Source organism: Aureobasidium subglaciale (assembly GCF_000721755.1).
Source record: "Aureobasidium subglaciale EXF-2481 unplaced genomic scaffold scaffold_25, whole genome shotgun sequence".
Taxonomy (NCBI): Eukaryota; Fungi; Ascomycota; class Dothideomycetes; order Dothideales; family Saccotheciaceae; genus Aureobasidium; species Aureobasidium subglaciale.
The window spans coordinates 11,244-30,588 of NW_013566970.1; the positions used below are offsets into that span (position 1 = coordinate 11,244).

Sequence of the window (19,345 nt, forward strand, 5' to 3'; positions counted from 1 at the left end):
GAAGGTGCAATCTGAGATGGTGGTCGTGCCTTCCCAGATACAACGCCAGCTCAACCTTGATCCTTAAGACTTCTCACTCCTCTATGTCTACACACATCGATATGCCGAAGAATCGACATGGACTCACAAAGGGGTTCGTCGAAGCGTGGCCGCGGAAGCTCATCTTCAACCTCTTCCAGAAGCCGCGGGGGTCGTGGTCGAGGTCGAGGTCGTGGTCGCGGTCGTGGTCGTGGTCGCGGCTCGGACTACACACGGGCTAATTCTGCTACCTCTCACACTCCATCAATCCAAGCGTTGCGACAGCAATTCGCGACTCCCTCAGCTGCTTCAAATATCTCAGGCTCGACCAACGCCAACCCTATACGCAATGCCCGTCATGGCTCGTCGGCTCCCGGCACCGTGCATCAAAAGCCGCCAACTTCTGTTGATCCCTCACAGCAATCTCGAATTGATACCGATGATGCTGACAACGACGATGCGCTTGACGAGATTGTCATGGCAGTTGACATGACACCTCGAGGCACTGTTGGCTGTGCGTACTACATAGCAGCACAAGAAAAATTATACTTTATGGAGGACGTCAAGCTGGGTGGTGCAGACGTTATTGAAGCTCGTGAGCACTGAAATATCTCTCTACTTTCTCACTTCTGATCATCTAGTCAAAATGTTCATCGATCCTACGATCATCCTCGTTTCGTCAAAACTCGACGACTCGGTGCTTGACAGGCTTGATCTGGAAAGAAAAAACATGGATGATGGCGACAGCACTGCATATGGTATGCCAGCTTTATGCTCACCTCGCCCGTCTTCTGAATTTCTATACGACTCCGCCAGATGCAGGCTTGCCGATCTCAAACTAGATCATGAAGATGGACCGAAAGTCACGTTTACAACGCCTGGAGACGTTGTGATTGGACGAGATGAGGGCTACATAGCTGATGGCGACGCTTTCGAGACTCGGCAAGGACAGCTGCTGAAGCTAGCTGGGTGGATTGACGTTGAGAGTCGCGTGACTGTTGGTTGCTCAGGAGCAGTCCTTGCTTACATTCGCCGAAAGCGAGCAGCCACGTTCCTCCCAGGAGATGCTGCAGCTCGAGCAATGCATCGCATCTCAACCATTGAGATGTTTACACTTGCAGGATCAATGTGAGGTGTGCCATTGCACATTACCGGCTATCGATCGCTGACCAGTGTTCAGGTTCGTGAACGCCGATACGCTGCTTTCGTTGCAAATAGTTCAGTCCGAATCGCATCCCCATTCTCACAACCAAGGCCCTGCAAAAGCGAACTCTGGATCGAAAGAGGGATTCTCCGTCTACGGCCTCTTTCACAACCTCGCGCGTACTCCGCAAGGCAGGGTTTTGCTTCGCCAGTACTTCCTGAGACCAAGCACCAACCTGGAAGTCATCAACGAACGTCTCGACACGATCAATTTTCTGCTCCGTACAGAGAATACCGAACAAACTGAAGCTCTAACCAAAAACTTGAGCAAGATCAAGAATATGAGGACTGTCATGATTAATCTTCGCAAAGGCATCAGCGGTACTGGACCAGGCAAGAAGGGTCCGCCAAATTCCATCTGGGCTGGTATCCGTCTTTTCGCATACCATGCCTTACAAATCAAAGATAGTTTCCAGGAAGTCTTTGGCGGAGATCGATTGGCAATTCGAAACAAAGTTATGAAACACTTCCATGGCACCCAACTCGCCGATGTTGGCAAGAGCATTACGGAGATCATCGACTTCGAGCTCTCGCTGGATCAAGGTCGCAATGTTGTCAAGCACGGTGTTGACCATGATTTGGATGAGCTCAAGCAGACTTATGAAGGACTGGAAAGTCTACTTGTGCAAGTCGCCCAGCATGTGGCTCAGTCTGTGCCCGAAGGGTTGAACACAGACATCAATGTTGTGTTTTTCCCCCAAATCGGATTCCTGATCGCGATACCTCAAGATCCTATCACTGGTCATGGCATCTTCGAGGGCCATGAAGACGATCCCTGGGAGAAGATGTTTACCACCGAGGACTTTGCCTATTACAAGAATGAGAATGTCATTGAGATGGACTCTTACTTTGGAGATATTTACGGACGCATCTGCGGTCAGTGTTTGCAGATTGTTGCTTGTAGGTTCGAGACTGACGGCGTACAGACAGAGAGATTGAAATCATACACGAGTTGGCGGAGAAAATTCTACAGCACGAAGACCTCCTGACAACAGCATCTGACATCTGTGCCGAGATCGATTGGTCAGGACCGAGAGACATCTGGCGGACTTTCAACAACTGCTGACATGTATAGTAGCATCCTGGCCCTGGTACAGGGAGCCAAAGACTACAACCTCGTGCGACCACGACTGACAGAATCTAATATTCTTGACATCAGAGGTGGAAGGTTAGTGTATCTCATCCTTGACGGAAGCATTCAACTTACCCTTCCTTCCAGACATATCTTACAGGAAAAGGTCGTGTCCAACTTTATTCCAAATGACACTCTGATGGCTGGCGGAGAGGGTCTGCCGTTGGCAGAACAGTATGAGCCCTCGTCCGAAAACTTTCCACGCCTCCATGAACAAAACAACATGTTACCAAGTATGGTCCTAGTGACTGGACCGAACTTCTCTGGCAAAAGCGTCTATCTCAAACAGGTAGCCATCGTTGTCTTCATGGCTCATGTCGGTAGTTTCGTACCAGCGTCGAGAGCGGATATTGGTGTTACAGACAAGATCATGACACGAGTGGCGACTCGAGAGAGTGTCTCTAGAGTATGTCATCCTTTCGACGAGATGGCTGATGCTGACGTTGAGCAGAATCAAAGTGCTTTCATGATTGACCTGCAACAGATCTCTGTGGCCTTGAATCTGGCTACAAACAGGAGCTTGTTGATCATTGATGAGTTTGGCAAGGGTACCGATTCGCATGGTAAGCCTGCCTGGACTATGTGTTTGTTTGACGCTCTCAACTGATGTTGTGTCAGACGGTGCCGGACTCGCCGCGGGCGTCTTCAACCACCTGCTCGAGAGAGGAGACCAATGCCCAAAAGTCATCGGTGCGACTCATTTTCATGGTGTGTATACAAAGAGCTCCTTCTAATCGGACGCAAGACTGACATCAGTTCCCGCAGAGATCTTTGAGAGTGGTTTCCTCCTGCCCCATGAACGACTGGCATTCGGTCACTTCGAAGTCCGTGTCGACCCACATTCTCGACAGATCAACGAGCAATTGACCTATCTTTACAAGTGAGTCACGACGTTTTCCTCTCCCCGGTATCCCTTTGTTCTCCGAAGTACGACAGCTAAGGCCTTGAAAGCTACAAACAAGGCCGTAGTAACAACAGTTATGGTACCGTGTGTGCAGCTCTAAACGGCATCCCTGTGGAAGTCACAAACAGAGCCGAAGAGCTTGTCTTGCTTGCTGCGAGGGGGGAAGACTTGGTGCAGGCTTGTGCTGTGGTGTCGGAGAGGGAGAGGGAGGAGCTTGAAGACGCGGTAGGTCCATGTTCGAGGAGTGACGAGTGGAGAACGACATACTGACAAGATGAGTAGGAAGATGTTGCAAAGGCTTTCTTTGCCATGAGAGTTTCCGATGATCCAAAAGCGTCGTTGAGAGAGCTGTTGGAAGGAAAGGGTTCATATGGCGTATTGTCTTGAGAGGTCTGTTGGGATGGGCCGGCGGAAAATGTTGCTTTCACCAAAACGAGTCAAATTGCTACAAACAAGATGAAAGACATTGCGACCATGAAGCTCTCTTGCTCCTCCACCATAGCCTTGCTCGAGTGGTAACCAGAAACTGCTGTGCCTAAAAAAAAGTATACATATAATACAACATCGATGAGACATATCCTTTGATCCTCACTTCTATGAAGTCAAACCTTGGTAGTAGACCTTTCTTACATCGACCAACTTGCGGCCACGTGCGCGTGCAACATCTTCGGGAAGTCTTTGCTTCATCAAAGCTTCGTAGGTGGCCTTGACGACGTTCATGGGATTACGACTGCGAGGGCAGCGGGCACTGAGGTCGGAGATTCCAGCCGCACGAGCCATTTCGTAGATGAGATGTTGACATCTGTTACCGAAGCCTTAAGGGGGAAAAAACGTGTTAGTCCACATGTGTGTCAAAAGTGTAAAGAGGAGAAAGGGTGTATAATCATACCTGGCGGACGAGAAGAAAGCTGAACAATAGAAGCACCCACTTTACCCTCGACCTCACCGAAAATAGTACGGTTCTCATAGCGAGGAATGGGCTTCATGTTTCTAATCGCAGCGTATTGAGCTTGACGAATGGCGTCTTCGTCTTCTCCAGACTTGCCCTCACCGATACCCAACATGCCGTTTTCGTTTCCGGCAATGGTGAGGTAATACATGCTTTGAATCTTGCCCATACGGGTTTGATTGACGACACGATGGTTTACCAAATTCTTGCATCTGATTCTGCGGATTTCCTCCTTTGTCATTCCTGTCTGTTGCATCAAGCGTTGCAAGTGAGGGTCGTCATCTTCAGACTCGAACTTGACGCCCAGATTCTTTACTTTTGGCATTTCCGGTGCGAGACTGTCTTGTTGTGATTCCAAGGTTCCCTTTGGCGAAAAGAAGAAGTTGTTTGCGTTTCCAATGAAGGCGTTCCATTCGGCGACTTCATTGGGGCCTTCAAAGTGTTCTGCGTATTTGCGCAGACGGGCGCGGCGTTCGTCGGGGGTCAAGGTGTCGCCGGGGTAGATGCCGGCTTCGATGCTCTTTGTGAGAAGCTCTTGCTCCAGAGCGTCGCCATCCATGCTTTCCATACGTGTTTCGTATTCTGTGCGCTTGCGGTTGAAGTCTTCCGTCCAAGCGGCAAAGCGATCGAGTACTTCATCCTCACTGCGCATACGAATGCCAGGATCGATATCTGCAGTGGGAGCGCGAACGGGCTTATCAACAAGCGGTTGGATCTTTGCCAAATCGTCAATGTAAGTAAGGGCGAAAGTGTCACGGCGGACTTTTCCCTGTACAACGACATCTCTGGGGTCGATTGATGCTTCTGCGGCTTCGATGGCGCGGACTTGGGCGGGCGTGTACTTTAGAGCTAGGAGCTGTTTCTCTCGTGGCGTGTAGGGTTTGAATGTGCGTGCTGCTTGGTCTACGCGTTGTTGCACGAGACCGAGATCGACGGCCGTGACATTTGGGTAGGCGGGTTTGCCTTTTGCGTGGGCTGCAGGCGTTGTGCTGAAAGCGCGGGTGGAGGGTTGAGATTTTGGAGTTGCTGAGGGAGTGAGCCGACAGAAGAGGCAGCGTGTCGTCTTCATGGTTGCGGATTTGGCGAGAGACGGCAACACCTCTGACAACGACAGCGAAAGCAGTAAGTGGTATACGCCCGCGACTGGGACGAATTTCCGAATGCCAAGACTGCAGGTTGCGGAGTTGATCGGAGGTGGGATAAATCGTGTATAATACTATGCACAGCAAGCATAAACCACAAAGGTCAGCAATGCATCTCCAGGATTTGCTGACCATGCGGCTGTGCGACTTTTTGTTCGTCCTTCAATGCTGTCACGACGCTTTTTTGCTGCTACAAGGTCTCTTCAACTCTTCTCACCCAGACCGACATTGCTGTTCCGTACAGCTGTTCTCAGGCCGACCATGGCCGACTCTGCCCCCACCCACTCCAACCAGCCCCAGAAGAGGAAATTCAACGAGGGAAAGAGACATTTCAAGAAGAACAAGAAGCAAAAGCCAACTACCGTCAAGGAGGGTTCCAACGAGGAAGTCCTGATTGCCGACGTCCGCGCCTTGCTCGAGAAGCACTCGATCAGCTCAAAGCCTGCCGACGGCCAAGCAGAAGAACAAGCTCCCATTGCTCAACTGCCAGAACCTTTCACAGAGTACGACCTGACCATCTCCGATCTCTCGTCTACTGGTGACGGTCTCGCTCTCATTCCTGGAACTTCTCAAGTCGCCGTTGTTCCCTTCACTGCTCCCGGCGACAAGGTCACGGTTAAGATCATCAAGCATCTCCAAGACACAAACTACACCTTGACAGACTTTGTCAAAGTCCTCGAACCCTCGACACACCGCGATGACTCTCTCGTCAAGTGTGGCTACTTTTCAAAATGTTCTGGCTGTCAATTCCAGTTCCTCCCCTACCAATACCAGCTGCATCACAAGAGAAGCATCGTCGAGAAGGCCTACAAGAACTTTTGCACCTTGCCTGCACACATGATTCCTACTGTGGGCGACACAATCGGCTCACCCCTGCAATACGGATACCGCACGAAACTCACTCCTCACTTCGATGGTCCTCCTGGTGGAAGGAGAGACAGACGCCAAGGTGTCAAGGCTGTCTTCCCGGAAGTGCCTCCGATCGGCTTCATGCTGAAGGGCACTCGCAAGACTATGGACATTGAGGACTGCCCTATCGGCACTGATGCTGTTCGCATGGGTATGAAGAGTGAGAGAGAACGAGTCAATGTCGAGCTGGACAAGTACCAACGTGGTGCAACTCTCCTGCTTCGCGAGAGCACAAAGCGCATCGACAAGAACCATCTACCTCAAGATCAACAAACAGACGCTGGTGCCGCCGAAGAACAACCCGTTGACACTCAAGCTACTGTCCCAACCCCAGTCAAGAACTACATTGACGAAGACCGCGGTACCCACATCCACCGCAAGACCTGTGTAACAGACCAAAACGCAGTCTCTACCGAATACGTCGACGATTTCCGTTTCGACAATCCCGCCGGTTCTTTCTTCCAAAACAACAACTCCATCCTCCCAACCTTTACACAATACATCCGCGACAACATCCTGCCCAAAGACCTTCCCGCAGACGCACCCAAGATCACAAACCTCATCGATGCATACTCTGGCAGTGGTCTGTTTACAGTAACACTCTCTCCCCTCTTCACAAACTCCATCGGCATAGACGTGTCTTCAAAGTCGATCGAATTCGCCTCCAAAAACGCAAAACTCAACAACATCCCACCCACCTCCGCCCGCTTCCTAGCCGGCGACGCCAACAACATTTTCGCCGAAATCAAGTTCCCGGCCAGAGAAACTGCTGTAGTCATTGATCCTTCCCGCAAAGGCTGTGATGAGAACTTCTTGGGACAGCTGTTGAAGTATGGACCAGAGAGAGTCTGCTATGTCAGTTGTAATGTGCACACACAAGCTAGAGATGTTGCTGTGCTGGTTGGTGGCTTATCTGGTGTTAACGAGGGCAAGGGGTTGTATGAGATTGAGAGTTTGAGAGGCTTTGACTTTTTCCCGCAGACGGGGCATGTGGAGGGAGTTTGCTTTTTGAGGAAGAAGAAGGATGAAGCTGCTGTTGATGCCCCTACTGCTGTTGCTCCTGCTGCTGTTGCTCCTACTGCTGAGTAGATTTAGACATGGTTCTGCAGCACGTAATGACTTTATCATGTTCCTCATATGAGGAGGCTTCACAAATCCGTCAATTCCTGGCATCTTCAATATCGCAACCAAAGATCTCAAGGGTTCAAGCATAAGACATCTTTACTGGAGGCTGGAGCGGCCCGAGAAAGCAGTAAGTCGAGACTGCATGGGACTCTTGGAAACGACTTCAATACTCGTGGCAAACAGTCGTGCTTCAGATAGGAAGGTACGATGGAAGCTGACCATATCTAAACTTCAAGTCTTGACAAGCCATCACATCCTCACAACACGAACATGCCTATTACTACCCACGAACCTCAACTGGCCAATGTTAAGACGCCACTCCATTCATCCACAAGAATCCGAAGCTTCCTTCACCTACCTGAGCGAACATGGCGATCTAAGCTATCTTCCCGATGGCGCCGCCCCTCTTCTAAATTCATCCCTCGACGATTCCCGACTGCAGAGGTCGACGAGGGTGTCGACAAACTTCAAGCGCTCTCCCTCCGTGCCCGCCGTAGCATCGACAGAAGAGCAAAGCATGCCAAAAAAGCCTTTCTCCAAAGACAGCGGTGGACTTTGTGAGCAGGCTCGTTTGGGCCTTCCAAGCACATGGGCTATCTATCCTACTTGTGCAAATGTATCTGCGTCCAAGACCGAGAAGCAGGATATCGATTTTGCCAGATTCGACTTTACGCGACCTCTGGAGTTTTCACTATCTGCCGAAAAGTCCCCTTCTACGGAGACGTTACCTGCCTATCGTTCCCGTACCAATTCTGTCGGTCAGCTTGAAGATACGCTACCTCCCTACCGCGTGGATGACGAACTCTCCTCTGTCGTTCAAGCCATCTATGCACAAAATGCCGACCTCCTCAAGAAACCAAAACTCAAACGAGCACGACCATTACCTCGCGACTTTACCGAACCCGAACTCCGAGAGATTCGTCGCAAAACCAGGCACCGCATCGGGGTAGTCACAAGAAACAGTCTCGGCCTCACCATAAACCTCGGTCTCTCTTGTGTAGCGCCACAAATGCTCATTGCAGCCGCAATCAATGGATTTTGTCTCGGTGTCGGCGCTCATAAACTTCATCAACATCTTCGCTTCCTCAAGTACAATGAGTTGCATGTTCAGAAACGGGACGTCTTTGTCGCTGTGGCTGAAGGTGTCGCCATCAAATTGGTTTTTCTGGCCATCACTCTCAACCACGATGATTTCCTCGTTCTCACTCATGAATTGGTGTCTACACATTCTGAAACCATCACTCCTATGCTCCATGAGATCCCAGGGCTTGGACACGTTCACCACGCTTTCATGGTTCCCATTGAGAAGGTACAAGAATTGCTCGGACTTTCCTCTATTGCGCAACGAGCAGTCGAATTTGGAGGTGGGGGTTGGTATGATCCCGCAGAGGTTGTGTTGAAGAATGTTTTTCTCGTGGGAGCTGTGCAGGTTGCCATGGAGAGTGCCATTGATCAGATACAGGATCGATTGAGCAGGACTACGGAGCATTTCAAGGAACACAATGCACATGCAAGGATTGGGAAGCAGAGGGAGTGTGAGAGTCAGGGTGTTGCGTGGAGTACGGATGTGGAGGTTTTGTTCAAAATGGATGGGAAGCGGTGATTAAAAGCTAAGTCTGCTTTAGGAGAGGTCTCTTTTTTTTTGGATAGGGAAGAAAGCCTTTTATTGTTTAAACATAAGTTTTTCTCTCCTTTTTCCCGTTATTCGTTAATGTGTTTTTGATGCTTGGTCCTGTTTTTTCGTTTGTACTTGGTATTCTGTGATAGAATGAACCCAGATATCAGATTGCCCTGCACTGTGTGACGTTGGCAAAGTTCTCCAAAAAAAAAACCCCCCCCAGTACAAGTCCAGAGTTCAACAGTATCAGTAGCATAATAGAACATAAAGATTTAATGATCAAGTGAAAGAATCATGATGATAACGCAGTAAGTAACTTTTGTTTCAGGAATGACGGAGAGTAGGGGGGGAAAACTCTCCCCCCCAATTCCAACACACTACGTCTATATAACTTGATACGAAAAAACAAAGAAACAAGAGCGAAAAGAGTAGAGAGAGTACTAGAAGTAGTGATCTCTTATAAAGTAGTAATAGAGAAGAAAAGAAAAAAAAGTATAAAAAAAAAAGCTACAAGATTTTGAAAAGATTGGAGATAAAGAAGGAGAAGAAGAAAAAGTGGCGATGCTGATATATAGAGCAGTATCTACAGGATTATAAGATATTTCTGAAAAGGGGATCCAAAAAAATAACCGGTGGCTCCCAAATGCAAAACGAAAATCACTTCGGTTTTCTTGCAATGCGAGAAATGAAAAGAAGAAAAAACACCTGGCCCATATGCAAAAAACCCCAAAAAACGACAGAAACTCCGTGTGATGATATGTACACAAATCCTCAGCTCTTTCCATCTTCTTGCTCTTCTTGCATCTTCCTCATCTTCCAAGAATGCATCGCCTTATCTAATGGAAGAAGTATTGACTCTCCTTTAACCTCGTAACATCAAAGTCGCCCTTCTCGGGCACCTCTGGGAACTTGAGCGGTAACCATACATGTACCTTTCTCACCACTTCCTTTTTGGCCGGTTTGGTTTTTGCTTTTAGTTCTTCGATTGTGGGCACGTGAACATTTTCACCACCATCTGCACCTTCGATGCCCTCAGCAACTTCGATACCCTCCTCGGCATCTTCGGCGGCTTTTGCAACTTTATCATCTGCTGTGGGATCAAAGTCATCATGATCCGCAAGCACGGGCTCCGTGGTATCAGCCTCCTGCTCAGCCAACTCACCCACATCGGGAATTTCTCCCAACCTCGCATTGACAATCTCAGTAGGGATAGTAAGCGCATCTTCCGCATCAGCTTCAGACGCAAACACCGATCCAGAAGTAACCATTTCCTCTCCCCTCGCAACCTCTTCTGCATCATCACTATTCAGCAATCGCAAACGTTCAACTTCTTCAAGAAGATGCACAATCAGTGCAGGTTGCAACTGCTTGCCTTTAGGTCTGGGTCGAGCTTTTTGAACGGCGAGGATTTTTTTGCCTACGGGGGTGCGGATGTCGACGGCGGCTAGGTACATGCAATCTTTATATCTGGCGATGAACTCTTGACGTAAGCGGCCGACTACATCTTCAGTGTGCATGGCGACAAAGGCGTCACGCAAGACTGCAGAGAGGGAATTTATGTCGCAGGCGTGGGTCCAGAAGGAGTCGTGGATACTGGCAAAGGCAATGTTGTTTTCGTTGCATTTGATGGCTGAGAGCATCATGTGTGTTGCATCCAGGGAATGGATGAAGTTGGGAGGGAAGCCTTGTAATTGCTTACGCTTACTCACAGGATCCACAGAGGTAGGTTCTTGCAGTGCGATGTTTTGGAGATGTGTCCTTACGATACGGCGTTTGGAGGAACGGTAGGGTTGAACAACTGGGAGGCGGAGAGGCGTGGTCCAGATGACGGAGCTGCGGAACAGTTGTTTCCCTGCTGCGACACGTTGAGTAGATGCTGCTTTTGTCTTGCCGCCGTTTGTCTTGACTGTGGCGGTTTCAGGGACCACGGATCGACCTTCTGCATTGTCCTTTGAAATGGATGCGATTTGCTCAGGTGTGACACAGGTAGAGATGCGATCGGCGCAATCACCCAACCAAGTCTGAATGGCCTGCGCACCCTTGAACATCTCTCCCAGAGACTTGAAGATCTTCTTGGCGACGTAAGATGCCAGTGTGAGATGGTCCAAACCAGCGTCAAGAGGATGGGGAAAGATTTCCTCGAGCTGCTTCTTGACTTGTGCTCTGGCGCCATAGTAAGTCACACCGTACACATTGGTCATGACTGGCTGCTTGACGACCTTGCGGGTAATCTTGCCGTGGAGAAATTGAGCCACTGGATGACCCGCAGCATTGTCTTTCTCAACTTCTGCCTTGACTCCCTCGGCAACAGCGGTGTAAACGTCAGATGGTCTGTCTCCAGGTTCCAGGTTGACTTGACGAGCACCGACAGAATCACCACCGAGTGCAGCGTAATGCTGAAGACCGTTACAAGTACCATCTTGATGTACCGGAAGGTAAGATATGTACTTGGTAGGATCTTCCTGATCCATGGCCGCCTTCAACTCGTAGCAAGCAGCCAAAGTCTGCCATGCATCCTCAGATTCGAGCCACCATCTTCTGCCACCCAAAGGATTGGCCACAGAGTCGCGGACATCATCCATGTGATCCATAGCGAATTGCTCTCTCTCCGAAAGACTGGCCTTATCGAACCCATAGACGTTAGCCAGGTGAATCTTGAGCCATCTCAGACCGACTTCACCCAATTCTTTTCCATTAGCGAAAGTCATGAGAGCACGCGCATTGTCGGCACCCATATGATTGAGGTAAGGAGGAATAGGGTAAGCTCTACCACGGAAATCGATGTTGTGGGGAAAGTAAAGCTTCTCCCTGCTGAACGCTCTCGCGATTTCAAGTTGGAAGTTTTGGAAACATCTTTGAGAATGGTAACCACTCTTGGTGTTCTCGGCTTCCTTTGTAGCTATCAACCAGGCACGGCGCGCATTACCATCCAACCTGTTCGTCGGCTCAGCAGGAGCGTCGATCTTGGGGTCCAGAGGCGCAAAATTGGCAATGGGCTCGCCACTGTTCCACGCCTCAATCTGTACACGAAGCACATGCTCGTTGATTTTCCATGGCACCTGACCAAGGACATTGAGAGCTTCAAACACCTTGTCGAGATCTCCTCGTTGGATGGCAGCGTATGCATAGTCGCGAGGTACACTGTCTGCTCCGCTGAAACGGATTACCGGCGTGGGGTAGTTGAGATAGCCACCTTTGCTAAAGTTTGTCCATGGCTTTGGCTCTATCACCATAGGGAGTCTCTTGGCGATAAGACCGCCAACAGGTTCACGCTGCAGCTTCTGCAGTAGCTCAGAGCTAGGACAAAGCCAACCTTGCTTTCTGCCTGACTCGTAAAGTGTCTTGTGAATGAAAGCTGGTTGAAGCTGAGTAACCATCTCTTTCGTTCTAGGATGTGATCTTGTGACTGCGATCTTGGCGGTATCAATGAGTTTCGACACGAGTATAGAACCCAGTTTGACACGGACATCACTGGGCCAGACGTGCATTTCCGTGTCGAAGCTTGGGTGTGATGGCTTCGCCTTCTTCGATGTACGGCCGAGCTTTGCCTTGCGCTCGGCAATAGCACGCTTCTTTGCAGCCTCAGCGTTGGCCTCGTCTTGCATTGTTCTTCCAAGTGTGGCTGTCAGACGGCCTAGTCTCTGATTGCTGCTATATGCGCCTGTTTTATTTTCCTTTCCGCCAGCGAATGCAGACATTACGGTGAGAATAGTGGTCGCAGCAAGTTGCTCGATAGGGACTGCCTCGATGAAAGGACCGTAGATGAGCTGATCGCTATGGGTTGGGATTTTGGTGGGCGCTTCCATGGCTGCGCGACAAGCGTCGACCTCTGCACGTAATATAGGCAGCAAGTCTGAATACCATTGCCACATCAAGGCGCCAAGTGGCTTCGCTTCCAGGGTTGTGTGAATACCAAGCTTTTGCAGATGCTCCTCATCGGACCTCCAGCGCGCGATGGCAGCTACACTGGCGCTCTCCTCGAGTAGACGCTGGCGATCCTCCGGTGTCAAACTGGCTCTCTCCATGGCTTCAGGAGTCGTTGCTGATAGGAGGGCGGGGCTTGAGTCCCTGAGGGATCGTTTCAATGAGGACAAACCCATGCCCTTCTGCGAAACTTCGAGCACTTCGGGAATGTCGATGAGTGCTGGCAGAGTTGTGGTACTTGGATCGAGCGTTTGTTCGTTCGACTCGGTCGTCTGGTCTGCTTGCTCGGCAATCCTCAACTTGATTGTAGGAATCAACGAAGCGAGCGTGGTGAACTCGTCGTCGGTGAAGTCGTCGGAATCACAAACTTTGTCGAGCATGCCAGGTCCTGAAGCATCTGCAAGTTCCGAGTAGCGGCGAACAGCGCGTTCTAGCTTGACACCTTGCAGTGTGTTCAGCGCAGCGCGGACCATGGTGACAAGCATCTGCGCGTCAAGCGGGAAGCCCTCTTGAACAAGGTCGTTCTCGAACCAATCCCGGATGCTTTCGTAGGCCTCGACCTTTTCGGACTGATCGTGGGTGTTCTCAAGCTGCCTCAGGCCAGCCGAAAGGTATGCGTTGTGGCTATGTTGCATCTCAAACGAGTCCTTGCTGCATCGTTCCCGTAGCCTTTCGATGACCATTCGTGCTCTTTCCAACCTCTCCACTCGAAGACAGGTATGTAAATTCTGGACTAGGTCGTTCGTGTTGCCAGCCATGCCTTGCTTGTATCTGGTTTGATAATTCTCTTCGGTACCGTGCTGTAACATCAAAGTGTCCTTGGGATTCAGCGAGTACTCGACACCGCCGAGGGTCCATCGTGGCGACTCGGGGCTGGCAGACTGTTGATCGGCAACTGTGGCTAGGCGTCTCGTCTGTGTCTTGTCGCTTTGTAAGGTTTGCAGGCGTGTGGGCGTTCGTGATTGCGGGTGTTGTTGTGAGTGTGTCGAGTTCCATCGTAGCTGAGCAGGACAAAGAAAGGGTAGATATAGAGAGTCGGCGAGCTGGGTGAGGTGGACAGACGTGTTTCGCCGCGTCCTGCGACCTGCTGCTCGGACGAGCATCCTTGAGAAGATGGGATGTGAAGTAGCGTAGGAAAGGCAAAGGCGAGCGGTAGAGACAGAATATGCAGGCTGGATGAGGCGATAATAAGCACAAGATTCAAAGGGCGACGGCGAGGGATCGTGGTAGTAGCAAGATCAAGATGTAACAATTTCCAGGAACAAAATCATCATCGATGCTCGGCGGCAAAGCCAGAGTAAAAGAAAACCCCGGACGAGCATCATCATTGACGCCAAGACTTCGACCCTTGCCTTTTTTACCTCGCCGGATCTTCTGCCTGAGAAATACCTCACGTGCCTTGCTCTCTACTCTGTTGCAATGGCTGATTGGATACTTTATTGATCATCGAGTATCTTTTATGGCTATCGAATCTTGTTTGCATCATCCGCACATGTGTAGAGGGGCAGCTATGCAGATCTTGTCGGACGACCTTGATGGTGGAGCTGTTCAGCTTCATACACTCTCGCACCAGATACACACGAATGCAAGAACAGCGCTCGAGTAAATGCCTGAATGAGATGCAGATATGCTTTGTATGTTTCCGCACTACGAGGACTATCAACATGACCACACGCCAACGACACCATCTTTTCTGCCTTCAACCAGGTATCCGTCCTTGATGCGGACGCGCTCAATCGCCGACAGCGGCCCTTGGTCCTCCTCTCCAGATGCGCCAGGCCCGCAATCCCATTGGTTGCCGTCAGTCTTGTCGTATACCTTGACCACTGACTCACCAATCGCTGATACAATATGTCTTGCGTCGACGGACGAGTCAACGATGGGAGAGTCGTAGGCAAAGGCATCGATAATTCCTCCGGTACGAAGGTCCCAGATCTGTCGATAGCGTCAGTATGTGTTATAGGGGAACTCTCGGAAACAAAACTCACGCGAACACTGCGATCAGCGCTGCCAGTCACCATATGAATGCCAGAGAAAGCCAATGATGTGATTGGCCCAGTGTGGCCGACCAGACTGCGGTGCACACTACCGCTCCTCAGATCCCAAAGTCTAACCATACCATCGGCGGTACCGCATGCCAGCGCTGTTTCGAACACTTGGATAGCACCGACAAAGTCTGCCTCAGCAGGAGGAAGACGGCCTGCAGCAGGTCTCCACCATCCTTCGGAGGCAGTAGGATCAGCAGCAGCTGGTGAAGGAGCGCCGAAGCTGTTGTTTGACACACTAGCTTGGGCAGCTGCCCACATTACATCGAGTGTTTGCACGCAACGACCATTCTCGAGATCCCATTGACGTAGTGTCTTGTCGGCTGAACCAGAAACAAGAGTGTTCTTGTGGAAGTGAAGAGCAGTGACTTCAGCTACGTGAGCAGAAAGTTCGGCGACCAAACAATCCTGCATGGAAGACGTCGGTGCGATAGGGAGGGGGTCCAATTCAGAGTCAGAGAACATGTCGGCATCATCTTCTTCATCCTCGGGGTCCTTGTCATTGCGTCCAAATCTGTTATTTCGCGTTGGCGGCGGAGGAGAATATTCGGCTTGATTCAAATCCCAGAAACGAATGCTGGCGTCCATAGAGCCAGTGGCCACAAAGTTGTCCGAGACCTGTAGACAACGAACGGAAGAGAGATGGCCCTCGAGAAGACCGATGCATCTTCCAGCATTCAGATCCCACACGCGAACAGTGTCGTCCAGGGCAGCAGAAACCAGAGTACCAAAGGGAGCGTCAAAGTCGAGAGCAGTGATCATGTCGTTGTGTGCCTGGAATTCACGAATGCGAGAGCCCGTCTCCATGTGTTCGTGCAGCACGGGCATGGACTTGCGCCTGTTGACGCGACGCTTCTTCCTCTCCTTTTCCTTTTCCTTTTCTTTTTCCGTCTTGACTGGTGAAGGGTCGGGCAGTTTCTCGTACACAGATTCGGACATGAATGTGTCGGTAGACTCGGCCATATCGTTTGGGTCGGCAGGAGGGTCTGGCGTGGTTTCCAGTGGCGGAGACTTTGTGGCCAGAGCAGCAGCATCTTCCAGTTCCTCTTGCATTTCCTGAAGCTTTTCAGCCATGTCCTGTATCTCGTTCTCGAGGTCGACCTCTTCCTGCTCATGACCAGCCAGTCGTTGGAGGACAATTTTCCGCATGGTGTTGAGATTCGCGATCTTGGTGTCGATTTCCTTGATCTCTGAAATGCACATGTTCTTTCTTATACCCATCATTTCTAGTCGGTGTTCCGAGGTGGCTTTTCTGCCTTTGAGTTTTTTAATATTGCCCGCAGCAGATGGGTCTGCTTCATCGTCGCTGTCGTGGGCCAACAGCTTCTGACCCTTGTCATTCGTGCGAGAAGACTTCTTCTTCTTCTCTTCTGGTTTCGTGGCTTGGTAGCCTTGGAAGAGCGAGTAGGTGCTGGAGCGTTCGGGGATGTGGCGGAGGAGGTCATCGGGCAGGTGTGCTAATGCGCGATGTTGAATCTCAGTGGTAGAAAAGGTGGACCTGACGAGTTCCTTGGGCGAAGCTTTGGCAAGCTCAAAGACGGAGCGCTGGATCAAGGGTCGCCGTAGCTCGCGGTGGATGTCGCCCATTGCATTTTGGTAGTGGTGGGGTTCGCCAGCAGAGGGGCCCAGGAAATGGCTGGCTGTGGCATGGACGGTGCGGCCAAAGGCTTCAAGCTGTCGCGACTGTTTTGCAGGAGGTCAGAGTTGTTGTAGCATCTTGTTTCTTGTCAGGTCAGCGACATACACCTAGTAGGCCTTCATCGTCGTCGTGCGGAATGTTGGCAGAAGCCCTTCGCCTGTGTGACGACGACGATGGCTGTGGAGGATTCCGGCCTCGTTGCGTAGACATGGTATGCGACCAAGACTATGAAGTCATTATCGAATATGGGCGATATGGCAGGAAACAGATGTCGCGTGGCCAAAGACGGGAAGCGGAATGTTTTTTAGATCGTGACACGAGGCCGAGGTTGTTGATGATGATGAGCTTCACGATTCGTTCGAAGCAGCAAACACTCCAGTCCCCAGTCTCCAGCGCGCCTCGACGCCGGTGTCGCTGTGACTGCCATCCATCTCTCTGCCACTCTCTCCCACTCCACCTCCCTCTGCCTCTTACGCACGGTTCTTCCACCAGCACACAACACACCCAACACTATGGATACGGCAATCGACCTCTCCGACGCCAGCAAGGCGCTCGACCTGGCCAACATCCGCTTCCAATTGATGTATACCACTCGACCACCCCCACCCCTGACTACACCTCGCTGATGCTCCGTCAGCCGGCTCGAGGACACAATCACCTTCCACCTAATCGAGCGCGTCCAATTCCCCCTCAACCCCTCCATCTACAAGCCCGGCGCCGTCCGCATCCCCGACTGCGACTACAGCCTCCTAGACTGGATGATCCGCGAGCAAGAACGCTTCCAGTCCCTCGTGCGCCGCTACCAGTCCCCCGACGAATACCCCTTCTTCCCAGACGCCCTGCAGGAACCCATCCTGCAGCCCATCCACTACCCGCAAATCCTACACCCGAATCATGTCAATATCAACACCAAGCTCAAACACCACTATACCGAGCACATCCTGCCCGCTGCGTGTATCAACTATGGCCGTGAAGAGCGTGGTGAGAATCAGGAGAACTTTGGCTCGGCCGCTACCTGCGACCTGAACTGTCTGCAAGCCCTGTCGCGTCGCATCCACTTTGGCAAGTTTGTCGCAGAGGCAAAGTTCCAACAAGAGACGGACCGCTTTGTCGACTTGATCAGGCGTGAAGATCGCAAGGGCATTGACGAGGCCATCACAAACGCTGCCGTGGAAAAGAAGGTATTGGAGCGTCTGCGCCTAAAGGCAAAGACTTACGGCACGGATCCCAGTATCTCGGCTGGCGAGGCCGATGGCGCTGCTAAAATCAATGTGGATGCCGTTGTTGCCATGTACAAGGACTATGTCATTCCCTTGACAAAAGAAGTAGAGGTCGATTACCTCATGCAGCGTCTCAAGAATACCCAATGGGAGTAATGTCAAATCCTATGAAGTATTTAGTTGTATAATCATCTACCTTTCTGCCTGTACAGGAGGCCAACCACAACGCACTTGAAATCTCCCTAAGCGAGTTCCAATGCACCTGTCTTAAGTTACTACGAATTCCAAGTCGGTTGAAAGTCGAGTCTGAAATGAAGACGACATTTAAGCATAAAGGATGCTTCTACTGTGCTTTAACCCAGAGGACCTGTCTAGTGAGCAAGTGCAGGTGCTAAGCAGAATCTGCAGGCCTTTTGCATTACAACGAAGCACATCATCACTCCGTTTTTGCAGGCATCCAGTCGTCTAACCTATAAAATACTTCCACACGATATTATTACGTGTCTTATTCGGTATATCAAGAAGTCACACATGGCAGAAGAGTTTATTCAGCAGCACAAGGCTAATAATAAGAAGTTGTTATCACAAGGCAGGGTCATCCTCTTAGCCAACAATCATGACAAAATGCAGAACTCATCAGTAGTCATGCGATTAAAAGATGAGGCATGTAAAAAAGAACCAACATGATAGTAACATACGTATCATGACTCAAAGAAGTAGGGGGTATAGATGTGGTGGTGAAAGAGGATGGATGCTCGAGTATATCGATAGAACGGCGGATTATGCGTGTGCGAGCACACCTCTTCGTACGCGGTCTCGATTGTCATGCCGGATCACGATTCTCATGGCGAGGACAACATTGCAACAGAGTAAATTGAAAAGAAGTAGGGAAACACTTCAAGATCGAGAAACGGCAAGCAACCGGGGTGAAATACTCGAGCGTCAGTCGAGGGACATTCTCAGACGCGCAGCAGGCAAAGACTTTGGAACCCGGGCCAGGAGACTTTTGGTATGAGCATTATCCTCAATGGGAATGAGCCAGCTATAAGTGTGCTGCTTTTTTGTTGCCACAAAGAGCTCGTGCTTTTGTCGAGAGGCTAACATGTATGCCTGTGATGCGTACCTGCATTATGAGGCATGTACGCAGATCACGAGCCATGTTGCAACAGCATACACGCATGTACCGAAGGCGTGAACGTCGCGTACTCATACTTGATCTTACCAGCGTCGTTCTCGGCTTGCTGCCCTCAATACCCCCTGAGGATGGAGTCGCTTGGCTGAGTAGTCTTTGTGGAGCCGAAGTACTTCATGGCATAAGTACGAGGTTGAAACCTGCGAGACGGCTGGGGATAGAAGGCTACCAACTAAATAAGAAGTGTCCACCAAACTGTTGGATTATCGAAAACTCGGGTATATGCTTGTATAAGGGGCTTCGCGACTCCACCTTGATATAGCATTGCAGATGACAGGGTCTGGGAGTTGTTCTGGTCTGTAAGCGAGGCCATGTGTGAGTCTGC

General features: G+C 50.6%; 7 protein-coding genes across 7 annotated transcripts; 4 read left to right on the forward strand and 3 right to left on the reverse strand.

The window, feature by feature from the left end:
* Positions 1-462: 462 nt before the first annotated feature.
* Positions 463-3,876, forward strand: AUEXF2481DRAFT_445321 (uncharacterized protein). Its single transcript, XM_013484978.1, has 10 exons — positions 463-1,146; positions 1,199-2,097; positions 2,148-2,244; positions 2,300-2,389; positions 2,441-2,759; positions 2,805-2,916; positions 2,972-3,061; positions 3,119-3,233; positions 3,305-3,482; positions 3,540-3,876. Exons 1-10 carry the CDS (start codon positions 665-667, stop codon positions 3,642-3,644), a joined length of 2,487 nt encoding a protein of 828 aa, XP_013340432.1. The 5' UTR covers positions 463-664; the 3' UTR covers positions 3,645-3,876.
* AUEXF2481DRAFT_8083 (uncharacterized protein) lies at positions 3,852-5,275 on the reverse strand (the record flags this gene model as incomplete). The annotated part of the gene is made up of 2 exons (XM_013484878.1): positions 3,852-4,072; positions 4,147-5,275. The coding sequence occupies 2 exons, from the start codon at positions 5,273-5,275 to the stop codon at positions 3,852-3,854; spliced, it is 1,350 nt and encodes a 449-aa protein (XP_013340332.1).
* A 334-nt stretch (positions 5,276-5,609) lies between these two features.
* On the forward strand, positions 5,610-7,346 carry AUEXF2481DRAFT_69252 (uncharacterized protein; the record flags this gene model as incomplete). The annotated part of the gene is made up of 2 exons (XM_013484958.1): positions 5,610-6,540; positions 6,592-7,346. The coding sequence occupies 2 exons, from the start codon at positions 5,610-5,612 to the stop codon at positions 7,344-7,346; spliced, it is 1,686 nt and encodes a 561-aa protein (XP_013340412.1).
* Positions 7,347-7,686: 340 nt separating this feature from the next.
* AUEXF2481DRAFT_8085 (uncharacterized protein) lies at positions 7,687-8,985 on the forward strand (the record flags this gene model as incomplete). The annotated part of the gene is made up of 1 exon (XM_013484879.1): positions 7,687-8,985. The coding sequence occupies one exon, from the start codon at positions 7,687-7,689 to the stop codon at positions 8,983-8,985; it is 1,299 nt and encodes a 432-aa protein (XP_013340333.1).
* A 564-nt stretch (positions 8,986-9,549) lies between these two features.
* On the reverse strand, positions 9,550-14,174 carry AUEXF2481DRAFT_43527 (uncharacterized protein). Its single transcript, XM_013484924.1, has one exon. The coding sequence runs from the start codon at positions 14,025-14,027 to the stop codon at positions 9,837-9,839; it is 4,191 nt and encodes a 1,396-aa protein (XP_013340378.1). The 5' UTR covers positions 14,028-14,174; the 3' UTR covers positions 9,550-9,836.
* A 183-nt stretch (positions 14,175-14,357) lies between these two features.
* On the reverse strand, positions 14,358-17,181 carry AUEXF2481DRAFT_43528 (uncharacterized protein). The gene is made up of 3 exons (XM_013484925.1): positions 16,714-17,181; positions 14,913-16,652; positions 14,358-14,859 (listed from the first exon to the last, which is right to left on the reverse strand). The coding sequence occupies exons 1-3, from the start codon at positions 16,816-16,818 to the stop codon at positions 14,584-14,586; spliced, it is 2,121 nt and encodes a 706-aa protein (XP_013340379.1). The 5' UTR covers positions 16,819-17,181; the 3' UTR covers positions 14,358-14,583.
* AUEXF2481DRAFT_43529 (uncharacterized protein) lies at positions 17,112-18,292 on the forward strand. The gene has a single exon (XM_013484926.1). It carries the CDS (start codon positions 17,367-17,369, stop codon positions 17,982-17,984), a length of 618 nt encoding a protein of 205 aa, XP_013340380.1. The 5' UTR covers positions 17,112-17,366; the 3' UTR covers positions 17,985-18,292.
* The last annotated feature ends 1,053 nt before the right edge of the window (positions 18,293-19,345 follow it).